This window comes from Heterodontus francisci, chromosome 24, assembly GCF_036365525.1.
Source record: "Heterodontus francisci isolate sHetFra1 chromosome 24, sHetFra1.hap1, whole genome shotgun sequence".
Classification (NCBI taxonomy): Eukaryota; Metazoa; Chordata; class Chondrichthyes; order Heterodontiformes; family Heterodontidae; genus Heterodontus; species Heterodontus francisci.
Genome location: NC_090394.1, coordinates 22243998 through 22261666, shown reverse-complemented (window position 1 = coordinate 22261666; position 17669 = coordinate 22243998). Strand labels below are relative to the sequence as shown.

The 17669-nt window shown below is 43.1% G+C and overlaps 1 protein-coding gene across 1 annotated transcript in view; it reads left to right on the top strand.

Moving 5' to 3' along the window:
* Nucleotides 1–17669, top strand: part of syngr3a (synaptogyrin 3a) — a 103700-nt gene that overhangs the window by 71158 nt on the left and 14873 nt on the right. The window contains exon 3 of the mRNA XM_068055757.1: nucleotides 10640–10785. Within this exon, the coding sequence (XP_067911858.1) occupies nucleotides 10640–10785 (146 nt within the window). The remainder of the gene's footprint in view (nucleotides 1–10639; nucleotides 10786–17669) is intronic.

Genomic DNA, 17669 nt, shown 5'->3' with positions numbered 1-17669 from the left:
ACCAAATTCCTTTAACTACTGAACGTAATTGTTGAACTCATCGCTGGAAGAAGAGAATCATTTCAACTTCTAAACGAGACTACCGACTATTCTACTGTTGAAGAACTTTTTTTTCCCCATCAGAAAGCTATGAGGACTTCAAGCAATCTTGGATTATTCCACATTGGAAGATTTCACTTTGGCAGGAGCGTTAATATGCAAGGACACTAATGTTTCTGTTTTAAATGTTGTTTATATCTTAGTAGTGTTCAAGAATTTAGTTTTTCTAATTAAGCAGTTAATTTGTTGATCTAAAGACACCTGGTTTGGTTAGCCTCATTCGGGGGTTAATAGATGGTACAATTTGGCTGGGTCTTTCTTTAATTTGGAAAGTTTAAAATGGTATGTTAGGCGATCTGTGGAGGGATGGGATTGAATCAACAGTGCGTTTCTCCCACCACAATCAGAATCGCATATTTTGATCGGGCGCTTTGACAGGAGCGGTCAGTCGTAGCACCAGTTACAAGAGGTCATCAACCTGAAACATTAACTCTGTTTCTCTCTCCACAGATACTGCCAGACCTGCTGAGTATTTCTAGCATTTTCTGTTTTTATTTCAGATTTTCAGCATCTGCAGTACTTTGCTTTTCTAAATGTATCAGTTAGCTACAGTGTAACCAGATATTGATTAATGGGCCCACCATTAGCTCATTGAGACTCTAAGGCATCAATAATTTAAATTAGGAAGCCAAGCTGATTTAGATTCAATAGGCAATCTTAAGTTATGATGGAAAAGAATGAAACATGGCAAAATACTGATGTGACAGCCTGCTCAACAAATAACGGCTAAAAATTACAGCCAATGTGAGCGGATGAATGCTTGATGCATTCTTGTGACACTTTACTATCCTTTCTTTTTGGCATCTTTAATCCTTTCAAACCTGCAACAATTGATATCAAACATACAATGCTGTTTGGTTCTGACTCTCACTAGCTTGGATTGCTCTCCGTCAATATCTAGCATCGATCTATATTATTCCTTTTAGAACTGCTCAGTAACACAAGCAACACCCCTGTCCTACTGTTTGCATTCTGCCTGTCCTAAACAGGGACACTTTCATAAAAGGGGCATTGCTGGGACTGGGAGTTTCTTTGCCCCTGGCTGGTGGAGGCAAGTAGACCAAGTGGGTCCAGACATATTGACTTTGCAAACTCTCCAAATGGGACCCACTTGAGGTTCAGGCCTGGTCAAAGTTTAATTTTGTTCCTAACATTGCTTTGTAAAGAGTATAGATGGACACATTTTCTTGCTCCTTTGGACTATATGGGGGGTTGGTGGGAGGTGGTGGTGAATGGGTTGCTAATGGTAGCTCAGATTGAATTTAGATTTTGGAGGTTGTGTTAATTAATTAGTGAGTGCCGTGAGCCCACGATCCATGGTAATCACTGAAAACAGAAATGTCGTCTTTTCAGTCTGATAAGAGCCTACCATTTTGAGTCTTCTCCCCTTTACAGGGAGCTGCTTGAGCTATGGAGGTTGTGCTACAGTTGACTGCAGAGAATCTCGTATTTTCGCATCCAGACCTGATGCTTATCTGAAGGAGTCTGAGCCAGAAAAAGTCAGCAGATACTGCTGTGTGCTCAGCTGCTACTGATTTTTCCTGGCTGGGATGCCTTCATTACAACATGTAGCACCATGCCAGCTGCTGGGATGCCCGACAGATCTGCTCCCAGGCACGCCAGTAACTGAGGCCATCAGCAGAGTGCAGCAAGGGGAGCTTTGAACAGCGGGTTTCTACAGGACTGAAAAACAAATGAAAACAAGAATAACTCTTTACAGGTAGCAGACAATAGTAGTACTTTGATAGAGAATTACATCACACTGAAAATACTTCCTCATAAGCTCCATGGTTATTAAGGGTGCCCTTTATTCAAGTAACATGCACAGCTATAAGAGGTATATTGAAGGAGAGGTTTTTGAAATGATAGTTTATGGATGTTTGCTGCATGCATTCCCCATGTTGCTGCCTTCAAGTTGACAATGCAGAAAGTTACAAGGCGAACCAATTTACTAGACATTGAAGAAAATATTGTGTCAAAGCATTTAAAACAAAATCTTATTTCAGATTTTCTCCAGTATGTCTTTTATATTCATTCTTAGGGTGCAGGTGTAATTGACAAGGTTATCACTGGCCATTTATTAACCATCCCTAATTGCCCTGAAATAGTGAAAGTGATTTGATAAAAATAAGTGGCTTTGCAGATCACCTCAGAGGGCAATTGAATGTTAACTAGGTTGGTGTGGAATTGGAGCCACATATAGGCCATATGGGGTAAGGAAAGCAGGTTTCCTTCCCTGAAGGACATTAGTGAACGAGTTGTGTTTTTATAACAGTCTAATAGCTTCATGGTCACTTTTACTAAAATGAGCTTTTTAATTCCAGATTTTAAATAAAAGCAAACTCAAATTCTCAAACTCCCATGGTAGGATTTGAACTCATGTTTTGCTCGATTTGTTAATCCAAACCTCTGGATTGCTAATCCAGAAACATACCATTACATTACTGTACTGCACAATATATGGTGGTTTTTAGTGAAGTACAGATTTTTTTCAGATAATTAACAAATAAGGGAAGATTTTTTTGCTTGCCTATTGCAACTACATTTGAAACGCAGCCAAAATGATGACTATTCGTTCATGGGATGTGAGTGTTGCTGGCAAGTTCAACATTGATTTCCCACCCTTAATTGCCCTTCATAAGGTGTTCGTGAGTCACCTTCTTGAACTGCTTCAGTCCATTGGGTGTAAGTACGATCAAAGTGCTGTTCAGGAGGGAGTTCCATGATTTTCATCCAGCAACGATGAAGTAACATTGATATTTTCCAATCAGGATGGTGTGTGACTTGGAGGGGAACTTGCAGGTGGTGATGTTCCCCATGAGCATGTTGTCCTCTCCCTTCTTGGTGGTAAAGGTAATAGGCTTGGAAGGTGCTGTCGAAGGAGCTTGGTGATTTGCTGCAGTGCATTTTGTAGATGGTACAGACTGCTGCCACTGTGCACAAGTGGTGAAGGGATTGAATGTTTAAGGTGGTAGATGAAGTGCCCATCAAACAGTTTGCTTTCTCCTGGATGATTTTGAGCTTCTTGAGTGTTGTTGGAGCTGCACTGATCCAGGCAAGTGGAGAGTATTCCATAACACCAGACTTGTGCCTTGTAGACGGTGGACAGGCTTTGGGGAGTCCAGAAGTTGGTTAGTCGCTGCAGAAATCCCAGTCTCTGACCTGTTCTTGTGGTTTCTAGCCAATGGTAACCCTAAGGATAATGTTGATGGGGGACGGTAATGCCATTGAACGTCAAGGTGAGATGATTAGATTCACTCTTGTTGGAGATGGTCATTGCCTGGCACTTGCGTGGCATGACTAATGCTTGCCACTTTTCAGCCCAGACCTGAATGTTGTCCAGGTCTTGCTGCATGTAGGCATGGACTGCTTCAGTATCTGAGGAGTGGGGAATGGTATTGAACACTGCAATCATTAGTGAGCATTCCCACTTCTGGCTTTATGACAGAAGGAAGGTCAACTACCTCAATATCAATCGGGGTACAAACAGTGTGAAGGGCACAGAGGGGACAAAATTCTTGAACTGCGTTCAAGAGAACTTTTTTAGCCAGCACACAACAAGCCCAATGAGAGGGGGTGCAATTCTGGATTTAGTCTTCGGTAATGAAACTGGGCAATTGGATGAAGTAACAGTGTGTGACCATTTTGGAGATAATGACCATAATACAGTTTTAGCATAATCATAGAAGAGGACAAAGATAAAACAGGAGCAAAGGCTCTAAATTGGGGGAAGGCAAATTTTACAAAACTGAGAGGTGACCTGGCGAAAGTGGACTGGATACAGCTACTTGAAAGAAAATCAGTGGCAAGCCAGTGGGAGGCATTCAAGAACGAGATACTACGGGCACAATGTAGGCATGTCCCCACAAAGATTAAGGGTGGTACTGCCAAATCTAGAGCCCCCTGGATATCTAAAAGCTTACAGGGTAAGGTAAAGCAAAAAAGAAGCTTATGACGATCACAAATACTTAAGAAAGTTTAGAGAAGTATAGAAAGTGCAGAGGTGAAGTGAAAAAAGGAAATTAGAAAAGCAAAGAGAGGACATAAAAAATTATTGGCAGGTAAAATTAAGGAAAGCCCGAAAATGTTTTATCAGTACATTAAGACCAAGAGGATCACTAAGGAAAGGGTAGGGGCTATCAGAGATGTACAGGGGAACTTATGCGTGGATGCAGAAGACATGGGCAAGGTTCTTAATGAGTTTTTTGTCTCTGTCTTCACAAGGGAGAGGGCTGATGCAGACATTGTAGTTAAAGAGAAGGAGTGTGAAATATTAAGTACGATGAGCATAATGAGAGAGGAAGTGCTTGAAGGTCAGACATCCCTGAAAGTGGATAAATCGCCAGGATTGGATGGGTTGCATTCCAGGTTGTTAAAGGATGCCAGGAAGGAAATAGCGGATGCACTGAGGATCATCATCAAATCCTCACTAGATACAGGCGAGGTACCAGATGATTGGAGGTCTGCGAATGTTGTACCATTGTTTAAAAAGGGTGTGAGGGATAAGCCAGGTAATTATAGACCAGTCAGTCTGACCTAGGTGGTGGGTAAATTGTTAGAATCTATTCTGAGAAATAGGATAAACTGTCACTTAGAAAGGCACGGATTAATCAGGGATAGTCAGCATGGATTTGTTAGGGAAAGGTCATGACTTACTAAATTAATTGAGTTTTTTGAGGAAGTAACAAGGAGGAGTGATGAGGGTAGTGCAGTGGATGTGGTTTACATGGATTTTAGTAAGGCATTTGTCAAGGTCCCACATGGCAGACTGGTCAGTAAAATGAAAGCCCATGGGATACAGGGGAAGGTGGCAGGTTGGATCCAGAACTGGCTCAGTGACAGGAAACAAAGTGGAGTAATCGACGGATATTTTTGCGAAAGGAAAGCGGTTTCCAGTGGCGTTCCACAGGGCTCAGTGTTGGGTCCCTTGCTGTTTGTGGTATATATCAATGATTTGGACTTAAATGTGGGAGGCATGATTGGGAAATTTGCTGATGGCACAAAAATTGACCGTGTAGTTAATAGTGAGGAGGAAAGCCGTGGACTCCAAAATGATATCAATGGTTTGGTTGAGCGTGCGGAAAAGTGGCAAATGGAATTCAATTCAGAGAAATGTGAGGTATTGGATTTTGGGAGGGCAAATAAAGCGAGGGAATACACAATAAATGGGAGGATACTGAAAGGGGTAGAAGAAGTGAGAGATCTTGGAGTACATGTCCACAGGTCCCTGAAGGTGGCAGGACAGGTAATTAGAGTGGTGAAGAAGTCATATGCATTGCTTTCTTTTATTGGCCGAGGTATAGAATACAAAAGCAGGGATGTGATCCTGGGACTGTATTCTTCTTTGGCCTCCTTATCTCGAGAGACAATGGGTAAGCGCCTGGAGGAGGTCAGTGGTGTGTGGAGCAGCGCCTGGAGTGGCCATAAAGGCCAATTCTAGAGTGACAGGCTCTTCCACAGGTGCTGCAGAAAAATTTGTTTGTCAGGGCTGTTACACAGTTGGCTCTCCCCTTGCGCCTCTGTCTTTTTTCCTGCCAACTGCTAAGTCTCTTCGACTCGCCACACTTTAGCCCCGCCTTTATGGCTGCCCACCAGCTCTGGCGAACGCTGGCAACTGACTCCCACAACTTGTGATCAATGTCACAGGACTTCATGTCGCGTTTGCAGACGTCTTTAAAGCGGAGACATGGACGGCCGGTGGGTCTGATACCAGTGGCAAGCTCGCTGTATCTTTGGGGATCCTGCCATCTTCCATGCGGCTCACATGGCCAAGCCATCTCAAGCGCCGCTGACTCAGTAGTGTGTATAAGCTGGGGATGTTGGCCGCCTCGAGGACTTCTGTGTTGGAGATACGGTCCTGCCACCTGATGCCAAATATTCTCCGGAGGCAGCAAAGATTATTTTTATTTTTTTTATTTAGAGATACAGCACTGAAACAGGCCCTTTGGCCCACCGAGTCTGTGCCGACCATCAACCACCCATTTATACTAATCCTACATTAATCCCATATTTCCCTACCACATCCCCAACTTCCCTCAATTCTCCTACCACCTACCTACACTAGGGGCAATTTACAATGGCCAATTTACCTATCAACCTGCAAGTCTTTGGCTGTGGGAGGAAACCAGAGCACCCGGCGGAAACCCACGCGGTCACAGGGAGAACTTGTAAACTCCGCACAGGCAGTACCCAGAACCAAACCCGGGTCGCTGGAGCTGTGAGGCTGCGGTGCTAACCACTGCGCCACTGGGCACAATAACCACAACCATCTTCCTTTGTGTTAGGTATGACTCCAAGCAGTGGAGAGTTTCCCCCTGGTTCCCACTGATAACAATTTTACTAGGGCTCCTTGATGCCTCACTCGGTCAAATGTTGCCTTAATGTCAAGAGCAGCCACTCACCTGACTTCTGGAATTCAGCTCTATTGTCCACGTTTGGACCAAGGCTGTAATGAAGTCTGGAGCTGAGTTGCCCTGGTGAAATCCAAACTGAGCATCGGTGAGTAGGTTATGGCTAAGCAAGTGCCGCTTAATAGCATAGTCGACGACACCTTCCATCACTTTGCTGATAATTGAGAGTAGATTCATGGGACGGCAATTGGCCGGATTGGATTTGTCCTGCTTTTAGTGGACAGAACATTCCTAGGCAATTTTTCACATTGTCAGGTAGATGCCAGTGTTGTAGCTGTACTAGAACAGCTTGGTTATGGGTGCGGCTAGTTCTGCAGCACAAGTTTTCAGAAATACAGCCAGGATGTTGTCAGGCCCATAGCCTTTGCTGTATCCAGTGCCTTCATCCATTTCTTGATATCATGTGGAGTGAATCAAATTGGTTGAAGACTGGCATCTATGATGCCTGGGACCTCGGGAGGAGGCAGAGATGGATCATCCACTCAACCCTTCTGGCTGAAGATGATTGCAAGTATTTCAGCTTTGTCTTTTGCTCTAATGTAATGGGCTCCCCCATCATTGAGGATGGGGATGTTTGTGAAGGCTTCTCCTCCAGTTAGTTGCTTAATTGTCGACCATCATTCATGACTGGATCTGGCAGAGCTTTGATCTGATCCATTGGTTGTAGAATTGCTTAGTTCTGTCTATAGCAATGCACTTCTGCTGTTTAGCATGCATATAGTCCTGTGTTGCAGCTTCATCAGGTTGGCACCTCATTTTTAGGTATGCCTGGTGCTACTCCTGACATGCTGTCCTGCACTCCTCATTGAACAAGGTTCGTTCCCTGGCTTGATGGTAATGGTCAAGTGAGGGATATGATGGACCATGAGGTTACAGATTGTGTTTGAATACAATTCTGCTTCTGCTGATGGCCCACAGTGCCTCATGGATGCCCAGTTTTGAGCTGCTAGATCTGTTTTGAAACTACCCCATTTAGCACAGTGGTGGTGGAGGGTGAAGACAGGACTTCGTATTTACAAGGACTGAGCAGTGGTCACTCCTGCCAATACTGTCATGGACAGATGCATCTGCGACTGGTGCATTGGTGAGGACAAAGTCAAGTAGGTTTTTCCCTCTCGTTAGTTCTCTCAGCGTGGACCTTCAGCAGGCCCAATCTGGCAGATATGTCCTTAAGGACTCTGCCAGCTCGGTCAGTAGTGGTGCTACCGAACCACCTTTGGCTCACACAAACAGTAATGTGACATTGAAATCCCCCACCCAAAGTACATTCTGTACCCCTGCTATCCACGGTGCTTCTTGCATGCGAACATAAGAAGATATGAACTAGGAGCAGAAGTAGGCCATTTGGCCCCTCTAACCTCCTCTGCCATTCAATAAGATCATGGTTGATATGTTTGTGTCTTGAATTCCACACTCCCATCTACCCCTGATAACGTTTGATTCCCTTGCCTAGCAAGAATCTATCTACCCCTGCCTTAAAATTATTCAATGACCCTGCCTCCACCACCTTTTGAGGCAGAGTTCCAAAGTCTCACAACGTTCTGAGAGAAAAAAAATTCTCCTCATCTCACTCCTAAAAGGCCAACGCCTAATTTTAAACCCGTACTCCCTAGTTCTGAACTCCCTCACAAGAGGAAACATCCTTTCCACATCCACCTTGTCAAGACTGTTCAGGATCTTATATACTTCAATCAAGTCTCCCCTCACTCTTCTAAACTCCAGTGAAAATAAGCCCAACCTTGCCTCATAAGACAACCCACTCATTCCAGGTATCAATCTAGTAAACATTCCAAGTGGTGTACAACATCAAGGAGCACTGATACATCAGCTGTGGGATGGTAATCAGCAAGAGGTTTCCTTGCCCATGTTGGACTTGATACCATGGCAATTCATAGGGTTCGGAATCAATGTTGAGGTCTCTCAGGGCCACTCCCTCCCAACTATTTACCACTGTGCCACCATCTATGGTGGGTCTATCCTTCCGGTGACACAGGAGATACCCTGGGATAATGATGGAGGAATCTGGGACATAGGCTGAAAGGTATGGCTATCAGGCGGTTGCTTGACTAGTCTGTGGGACAGCTCCTGCAATTTCAACACAAGTCCCCAGATGTTAGGGAGCAGGACTTTGCACAGTCAACTGGGCAGGTGTTGCCCTTGCCATTTCCGGTGTCTAGGTCAATGCTGGGTGGTCCATCTGGTTTTACTCTTTGACTTTTTTATAATGATTTGTGGCTTGTTGGACCTTTTCAGAGAGCAGTTAATATTCAACCACATTGCTGTGGATCTGGAGTCACATGTAGGCCAGAACGGGTAAGGACAGCAGATTTCCTTCCCTGAAGGACATTAGTGAATCAGATATGTTTTTATGGCAATTCGGTACTTTTGTGATCATCATCACTGAGACTAGCTTTTTATTCTATTTTTATTTTAATGTGTTACCATGAGCATTTTGATCATATTCTTTCTAAACACATTTACGACTTTGCTGCAAACAGCATACAGAGAAACTCTTCCCCCAAGGTATTTTTCTTCAGCGAAGTTTTGTCTTTTTCTTTTCTCACAAACCCATGCTGCGGTACAGTTTCACAGGCACCACTGACCTTCCAGTGGCTAATCTTCATATGTCGGCCTGGACAGCAAGAACTGGCAGATAATCAGCTGCAGGAGGATATCAGAGTTGAACCCATTCCTCTCCTGCCCTATGTCAATGGATGACATTTCCAGCCAGGGTTATCAAAAAGTGATCAGGGGTGGGAACCCTGGTTCATAAAGCTAAAGAAAAAGCTTTTTCCACATGTAACCACATTCAATACATTTATCACATGGCATCTGTGCAAATCTTGTCCCACAGCAATAACTGTTCTGTTTGTGTAGGTGGTTAAGAGTTGCTAATGTTTCAGTTTAACATGTGCTTGTGGTTAGTATTTTGAACACAGCTGTTGTTACAATAACTCTGTTTATTCAGAAACATATATCTGTGAGTGAGCCTATAATTGTGATTTGTTTTTGTCCTTATTCTGAAAGCACATTTGTGCAGTAATTAGTCAGTTAAGGTTGACAAAAAATAACCTCACGAATGTATTACTACTATAATTATTGGCAAGTAATTACAGAATTTTAAGTTTGTGTTGATAAGTATGCAGTGACAATCATTGATGGGGGAAAAAGCTTGCATTTTGACAAATGATTAAGGTAGTCACAATTTCTCTTTTATGAGACTTTAGAAATTCCCTGCACAAAACCTTCAGTTGTCATTAATTCTAAGAGAAATTAAAGTAAGGTTGGGGACGGTGCAGGAGGTTGGTTGGATGTCCGAGGAAGGTGCATGCTCCTTAAGGGAGAAGTTCTACAGATTGTGAATGGAACAATCAAACCTGAAAGCACTGTATTGTACATGACGTTTCAAAGCTGCAAATAACTGCAGTTTCTAAACATAAGAGCATAGGACAAGTCAATGAATAGCTCAATTAGAAAATCGGCTATAAAAATAAAGAATGCAGCAGTTCTTCTAATTATGAAAATTAAATTTGCTATATTTTATCTTGAATTCAGCATGAATGAGACTATGCCAAATTAAAAAAGAAAGTGAAGACTGGCATTTACCCAGCATTTTGGAAGTGTGTTCACTGTTGTAATGTAGGAAATGCAGTAGCCAATTTGCACCCAGCAAGCTCTCACAAACAGTAATGTGATGGTGATTAGACAATCTGTTTCTTTTAATTGAGGGATATATATTGCCAGGACCCTGGGGATAACACCTTTGCTGTTCTTCAAGATAGTGCTATGGGATCTTTTACATCCATCTAAGAGAGCAGATAGGGACTTGCTTCATCTGAAAGACAACACCTCCAACAATGCTGCACTCCTTCTGTGCTGCAGTGGAGTGTCAACCTAGATTTTTGTACTGCAGTCTCTGGTGCAGGACCTGAACCCATAAACCTCTGACTCCGAGATAAGAGTGCTACCACTGAACCATGCTGACACCATGCATATACTAAAATGACATGTTAGTGAATGAAATTTCTGTGGCTGCATTTAACAACAGTGACCCAACAACCTGACACACTAAAAGTCACGTCAACACTGAACTACTTATTAACTTGATGTTCCTTTTAAATGTGTTTCAGGAGTGTGGACATTCTTGTGGTTTGTAAGCTTCTGTTTTTTGGAAAATCAGTGGCAGATGACTTCATCAGACGACCTTCCTCTCAATCAAGGTGCTGATGCTGCTCGAGCTGCCATTGCCTTCTCCTTCTTTTCCATTTTGTCCTGGGTAAGTACTGACAAGTATTTCTAGCACCATGTATTCTGTGAGTGAGTTAAAATTGAGGCTCAAGCTCCTGCTAATCCTGTTCAAAAATACCAAAGAGAAATCCGAATTTTCCATTCCATTTTTATGGCATGGAATAAACATACTGTTCTGATTTTTATATCCCATAAGTTCTACAAGTGTCTTTGGAAACTTATTAAAAGTTATCGATCCTGTTACCAGATCTTGATTTTGAAGTGCTCATGAGAAAAGCACGGCTAACACAGAATATATAGCTAATTACAAATTGGAATCTGACCTAGAGTATCATGGTACAACACAGTGTGCACAGCAATGTGCTATATAGAGACTTTGAGCCTTTCCGAAATAAGACTGTCCTATGACACATTTTAATTATATATTTAACATAACCAATCCTATTAAAATCATATTTCTACAGCGAGTTAAGAAGTATAATGTCCTACAAACTTCAGAGCCCTTTTTATTTAATGAATCTTTTAATATAAATCTTATTTTTTGAAAAAGACACTGAAGAAATGAGGCTGGTACAATATTTTATTTCCCTTTGTCAAATCTTTTTTCCCCCTTCTCTCCTCTGCACTCACTTAGACTCATGCTGACGATAGGTTTTTAATCATTTAGTGTGTTTTTTTAAAAATTGAGCTTTCATTTTTTTCCCCCCAATTTTCCTCCTTCCTCTCCTGACAGCATTGACTCTTTCAGTGTATAGTTTCATGAGGCATTGGCAGTCCTCCAACATGGGAGATGATGGCGTAGTGATAATGTCACTGGATTAGTAATCCAGAGAGCCAGGCTAATACTCTGGGAACATGGGTTCAAATCCCACCATGGCAGCTGGTGGATTTTAAATTCAATTAATAAAAAATTTAATTAATCAATAAAAATCTGGAATTGAAAGCTAGTCTCAGTAATGATGACCATGAAACTACCAGAAATTGTTGTAAAAACCCATCTGGTCACCAATGTCCTTTAGGGAAGGAAATCTGCTGTCCGTATCTAGTCTGGCCTACATGTGACTCGGAACTGCCCTCTGAAATGGCCTAGCAAGCCACTTAGTTGCACAAAATGCTACACAAAACTTGAAAAGGAATAAAACTGGACGGACCAACAGGCATCGGCCTAGGCACCAGAAATGGCAACGGCAAAGCCAGCTGTGTCGACCCTGTAAAGTTCCTCCTGACTAACATCTGGGGGCTTGTGCCAAAATTGGGAGAGCTGTCCCACAGACTAGTCAAGCAACAGTCTGACACAGTCATATTCACAGAAACATACCTTAGATTCAATGTCCCAGCCGTCACGATCGCCATGCCTGGATATGTCCTGTCTCACCCAGCAGGACAGTCTCACCCAGCAGGACAGACTCACCAGAGGTGGCAGCACAGTGGTACACAGTCGGGAGGGAGTTGCCCTGGGAGTCCTCAACATCGGCTCCAGACCCAACAAAGCCTCATGGCATCAGGTTAAACATGGGCAAAGAAACCTCCTGCTGATTACCACCTACTGCCCTCCCTCAGCTGCTGAATCAGTGCTCCTCCATGTTGAACACCACTTGGAAGAATCACAAAGGGTGGCAAGGGCACAAAATGTACTTTGGGTGGGGGACTTCAATGTCCATCACTGAGTGGCTCGGTAGCACCACTACTGACCGAGCTGGCCGAGTCCTGAAGGACTTAGCTGCTAGACTGTGGCAGGTGGTGAGGGAACTAACAAAAGGGAAAAACCTATTGGACCTTGTCCTCATCAATCTACTAGTTGCAGATGCATCTGTCGACGATGGTATTGGTAGGAGTGACCAATGCACAATCCTTGTGAAAACAAAGTCCTGTCTTCACACTGAGAATAACCTCCATCGTGTTGTGTCTCACTACCACCGTGCTAAATGGGATAGATTCAGAACAGATCTAGCAGCTGAAAACTGGGCATCGATGAGGCGCTGTAGACCATCAGCAGCAGCAGAATTTTATTCACCCACAATGTGTAACCTAATGACCTGGCATATCCCTCTCTCGACCATTACCATCAAGCCAAGGGATCAACCCTTGTTCAATAAAGAGGGTGGGAGAGCATGCCAGGAGCAGCACCAGGCATACCTAAAAATGAGGTGTCAGCCTGGTGAAGCTACAACACAGGACTACTTGAATGTCAAACAGCGGAAGCAGCATGCAATAGACAGAGCTAAGTGATACCACGACCAACGGATCAGATCAAAGCTTTGCAGTCCTGCCACATCCAGTCATGAATGTTGCGGACAATTAAACAACTAACCAGAGGAGGAGGCTCCACAAATATCCCCATCCTCAGTGATGGAGGAGCCAAGCACATCAGTGCAAAAGATAAGGCTGAAGCATTTGCAACCATCTTCAGCCAGAAGTGCCGAGTGGCCGATCCATATCGGCCTCCGCCTGAGGTCCCCAGCATCACAGAACACAAGAAATAGGAGCAGGAGTGGACAATATAGCCCATGGAACCTCCTCCGCTATTCAATACGATCATGGCTGATCTTAGGTTTCAACTCCACTTTCCCACCCACTCGCCATATCCCTTGATTTCTTGAGAGACCAAAAATCTGTCGATCCCAGCTTTAAATGTGTTCAATGATGGAGTATCCACCACCCTCTGGGGTACAGAATTCCAAAGATTCACATTCCTTTGAGTGAAGTAATTTCTCCTCATCTCAGTTCTAAATGATCAGCTCTTATCCTTAGACCATGCCCCCATGTTTTAGATTCCTCGACCAGTGGAAACAAACACTGTCTACCCTATCCAACCACTTCAGAATCTGTATGTTTCAATGAGATCACCTCTCATTCTTCTAAACTCCAGAAAGTATAGGCCCAATCTACGCAGCCTCTCATCATAGGTCAACCCCCTAATCCCAGGGACCAATTTAATGAACCTTCACTGTACTGTTTTATAGAATCATAGAATGATTACAGCACAGAAGGAGGCCATTCAGCCCGTCATGTCCATGCCAGCTCTCTGCAAGAACAACTCACCTAGTTCCACTCTCCTGCCTTTTCCCCATAGCCCTGCAAATTTTTTCGCTTCAGCTAATTATCCAGTTCTCTTCTGAAGTCCTTGATTGAATCTGCCTCCACCACACCTTCGGGCAAACCATTCCAGATCCTAACTGCATGCTGCATAAAAATGTTTTTTTCTCATGTCACTGTTGCTTCTTTTGTTAATCACCTCAAATCAGCGACCTCTGGTTCTCTACCTTCCGCCAACGGGAAGAGTTTCTCCTTATTGACTCTGTCTGGACCCCTCATGATTTTGAACACCTCTATCAAATTGCCTGATAATCTTCTCTCTTCTAAGGAGAACAGCCCCATCTTCTCCAATCTATCCATGTAACTGAAGTTCCTCATCCCTGGAACCAATGCTGTGCAACCTTTCTGCACCCTCTCTAATGCCTTACTAAAGTGCGCTGCCCAGAACTGGACACAAACTCCAGTTGAGGCCAAACCAGGGCCCCACACAGGCTCATAACAACTTCCTTGATTCTGTACTGTATGCTCCCAATTATAAAGCCCAGGATCCCGTATGCTTTATTAACCGCTTTCTCAACCTGCCCTGCCATCTTCAATGATTTGTGTATATATACCCCCAGGTCCCTCTGCTCCTGCACCTCGTTAGAATTGTACCCTTTATTTTATATCGCATCTCCTCATTTTTACTACCAAAATGAATCACTTCACACTTCTCTGCATTAAATTTAATCTGCCACTTGTCTACCCATTCCACCAGTTTATCGCTATCCTCCTCACAGTTCGCAATACTTCCAAGTTTTGTGTCATCCACAAATTTTGAAATTGTGCCCTGTACACCAAAGTCTAGGTCATTAATATAAATCAAGAAAAGCAGTGGTTCTAACACCATCCCCAGGGGAAGCCCACTATATACCTTCCTCCAGTCTGAAAAACAACAGTCACCACTACTCTCTATTTCCTGTCACTCAGCCAACTTCATATCCATGCTGCCACTGTCCTGTTTATTCCTTGAGCTTTAAGTTGGCTGACAAGCCTGTTATGTAGCACTTTATCAACTGCCTGGAAGTCTATGTACACCACATCAACCGGATGACTCATGAACCCTGTTATCTTTTTTTTTAGAGATACAGCACTGAAACAGGCCCTTCGGCCCACTGAGTCTGTGCCGACCATTAACCACCCATTTATACTAATCCCATATTCCTACCACATCCTCACCTGTCCCGATATTCCCCTACCTATACTAGGGGCAGTTTATAATGGCCAATTTACCTATCAACCTGCAAGTCTTTTGGCTGTGGGAGGAAACCGGAGCACACGGAGGAAACCCACGCAGACACAGGGAGAACTTGCAAACTCCACACAGGCAGTACCCAGAATTGAACCCGGGTCGCTGGAGCTGTGAGGCTGCGGTGCTAACCACTGCGCCACTGTGCCGCCCATCAAAGAACTCAAGCATGTGAGTTAAACATGATTTTCCCTGAACAAATCCATGCTGGTTTTCTTTAATTAATCCATATTTGTCCAAGTGACTGTTAATTTTATCCCAAATTATCATTTCTAAATGCTTTCCCACCACTGAGGTTAAACTGACTGGCCTTTAGTTGCTGGGCTTATCGTTACAACCTTTTTTGAACAAGGGTGTAACATTTGCAATTCTCCAGTTCTCTGGTATCACCCATGTATCTAAGAGGGATTGGAAGATTATAGCCAGTTTCTCCACAATTTCCACCCTTACTTCCCTCAGTAGCCTTGGATACATCTCATCCGGCCCTGGTGACTTATCAACTTTAAGCACAGCCAGCCAATCCAAGACCTCCTCTTTATCAATTTTTAGCCCATCCAACTACCTCCTCTTTCACTATGACTTGGACAGCATCTTCTTACTTGGTAAAGACAGATGTAAAGTACTCATTTAGTACCTCACCCATGCCCCCGCCTCCATGCATTAATCCCCTTTTTGGTGCCTAATTGTCCCAACTCCTTCTTTTACCACCCTTTTTACTATTTATATTCCTATAGAAGACATTTGAATTCCCTTTTATGTTAGCTGCCAGTCTCTTCTCATACTCTCTCTTTGTTTCTCTTATTTCTTGTCTCCGCTACTCCTCTGAACTTTCTGCATTCAGCCTCGTTCTCAGTTGTATTATTCACCTGACATCTGTCATATGCACCTTTTTTCTGCTTTATCTTACTCTCTATCACTGTCGACATCCAGGGAGCTCTGGATTTGTTTGGCCTACCTTTCCCCTCATGGGAATGTAACTCGACTGAACCAAAATTATCTCCTCTTTAAAGATAGCCTATTATTCCGTTACAGTTTTACCGGACAATGTTTGATTCCAATTTAAACAGAAATAGGTGGAAATACTCAGCAGGTCAGGCAGCATCCGCGGAGAGAGAAGCAGAGCCAACGCTAGTGTATCCTTTCTTAAATGTGGAGACCAAAACTGCACACAGTATTCCAGATGCGGTCTCACCAAAACCCTGTACAATTGTAGAAAGACGTCTTTATTCCTGTGCTCCAATCCCCTTGCAATAAAGGCCAACATGCCATTTGCGTTGCTAATTGCTTTCTGTACCTGCATGTTAGTTTTCTGCATTCCTTGTACAAGCACACCAAAGTCTCTTTGAACATTGACACTTACAAGCTTCACATCTTTTAAAAAATATTCTGCTTTTCTATTCTCATGAACAAAGTGAATAAGTTCATGCTTCCCTACATTGCACTCCATCTGCCATCTTGTTGCCCACTCACTTAACCTGTCTATATCTCTTTGCAGCCTCTCTGTATCCTCCCTGTAGTTTACCTTTCCACCTACCTTTGTGTCATCAGCAAATGTAGATACATTACCCTCTGTCTCTTCATCTAATATAGATTGTAAATAGCTGAGTCCCTAGCACTGTTCCTTATGGCACTCCACTATTCACTGCCGGCCAACTTGAAAATGCCCCATTTATGCACACTGTTTGCTTCCTGTCCATTAACCAATCATCTATCCATGCTAATATATTACCCCCAACTCCATGAGCACTTATCTTGCCTTTTGTGTGGCACCTTATCGAATGCCTTTTGCAAATCTAGATATACTACATCTACTGGTTCCCCTTTATCATCCTCAAAAAACTCTAATAAATTTGTCAAACAGGATTTCCCTTTAGTAAAACCAAGTTGACTTGTTCTAATCATACTGTGATTTTCTAAGTGCATTGTTAAGACTTCCTTAATAATAGATTCCAGCATTTTGTTAACGACTGATGTTAGGCTAACTGGCCTGTAGTTCCCTGTTTTCTCTCTCTCTCTCTCTCTCTCTCTCTCCTTTCTCGAAAAGCGGTGTAACATTTGCCAACATCCAGTCTGATGGGACCATTCCCGAATCTAAGGAATTTTGGAAAATCAAAGCTAGCACATCCACTATCTCTGCACCTATCTCTTTTAGAACCCTAGAGTGTAAGTCATCAGGTCCCAGGGATTTGTCGGACTTTAGTCCCATGAGTTTCTCCAATACTTTTTTTCTGCTGATATTAATTTCTTTAATTTCCTCACTCTTTTTAGCCCCTAGGTTACCATCTATTTCTGGTATGAAACTGGTGTCTTCTACTGTGAAAACAAACACAAACTATTTGTACAATGCCTCTGCCATTTCCTCATTCCCTATGATAATTTCTCCTGTCTCTGCTTTTAAAGGATGAACGTTTACTTTAGTTCTCTCTCTTCCTTTTCATATATCTATCAAATCTGTTTTTCAATTACTGGCTAGTTTACTTTCATTCTATTTTTCCTTTTTTATGGCTTTTTGCTGGTTTCTAAAGTTTCCAATTCTCAGACTTGCTACAGTTTTTTGCAACATTGTAAGCCTCTTCTTTTAATCTAAT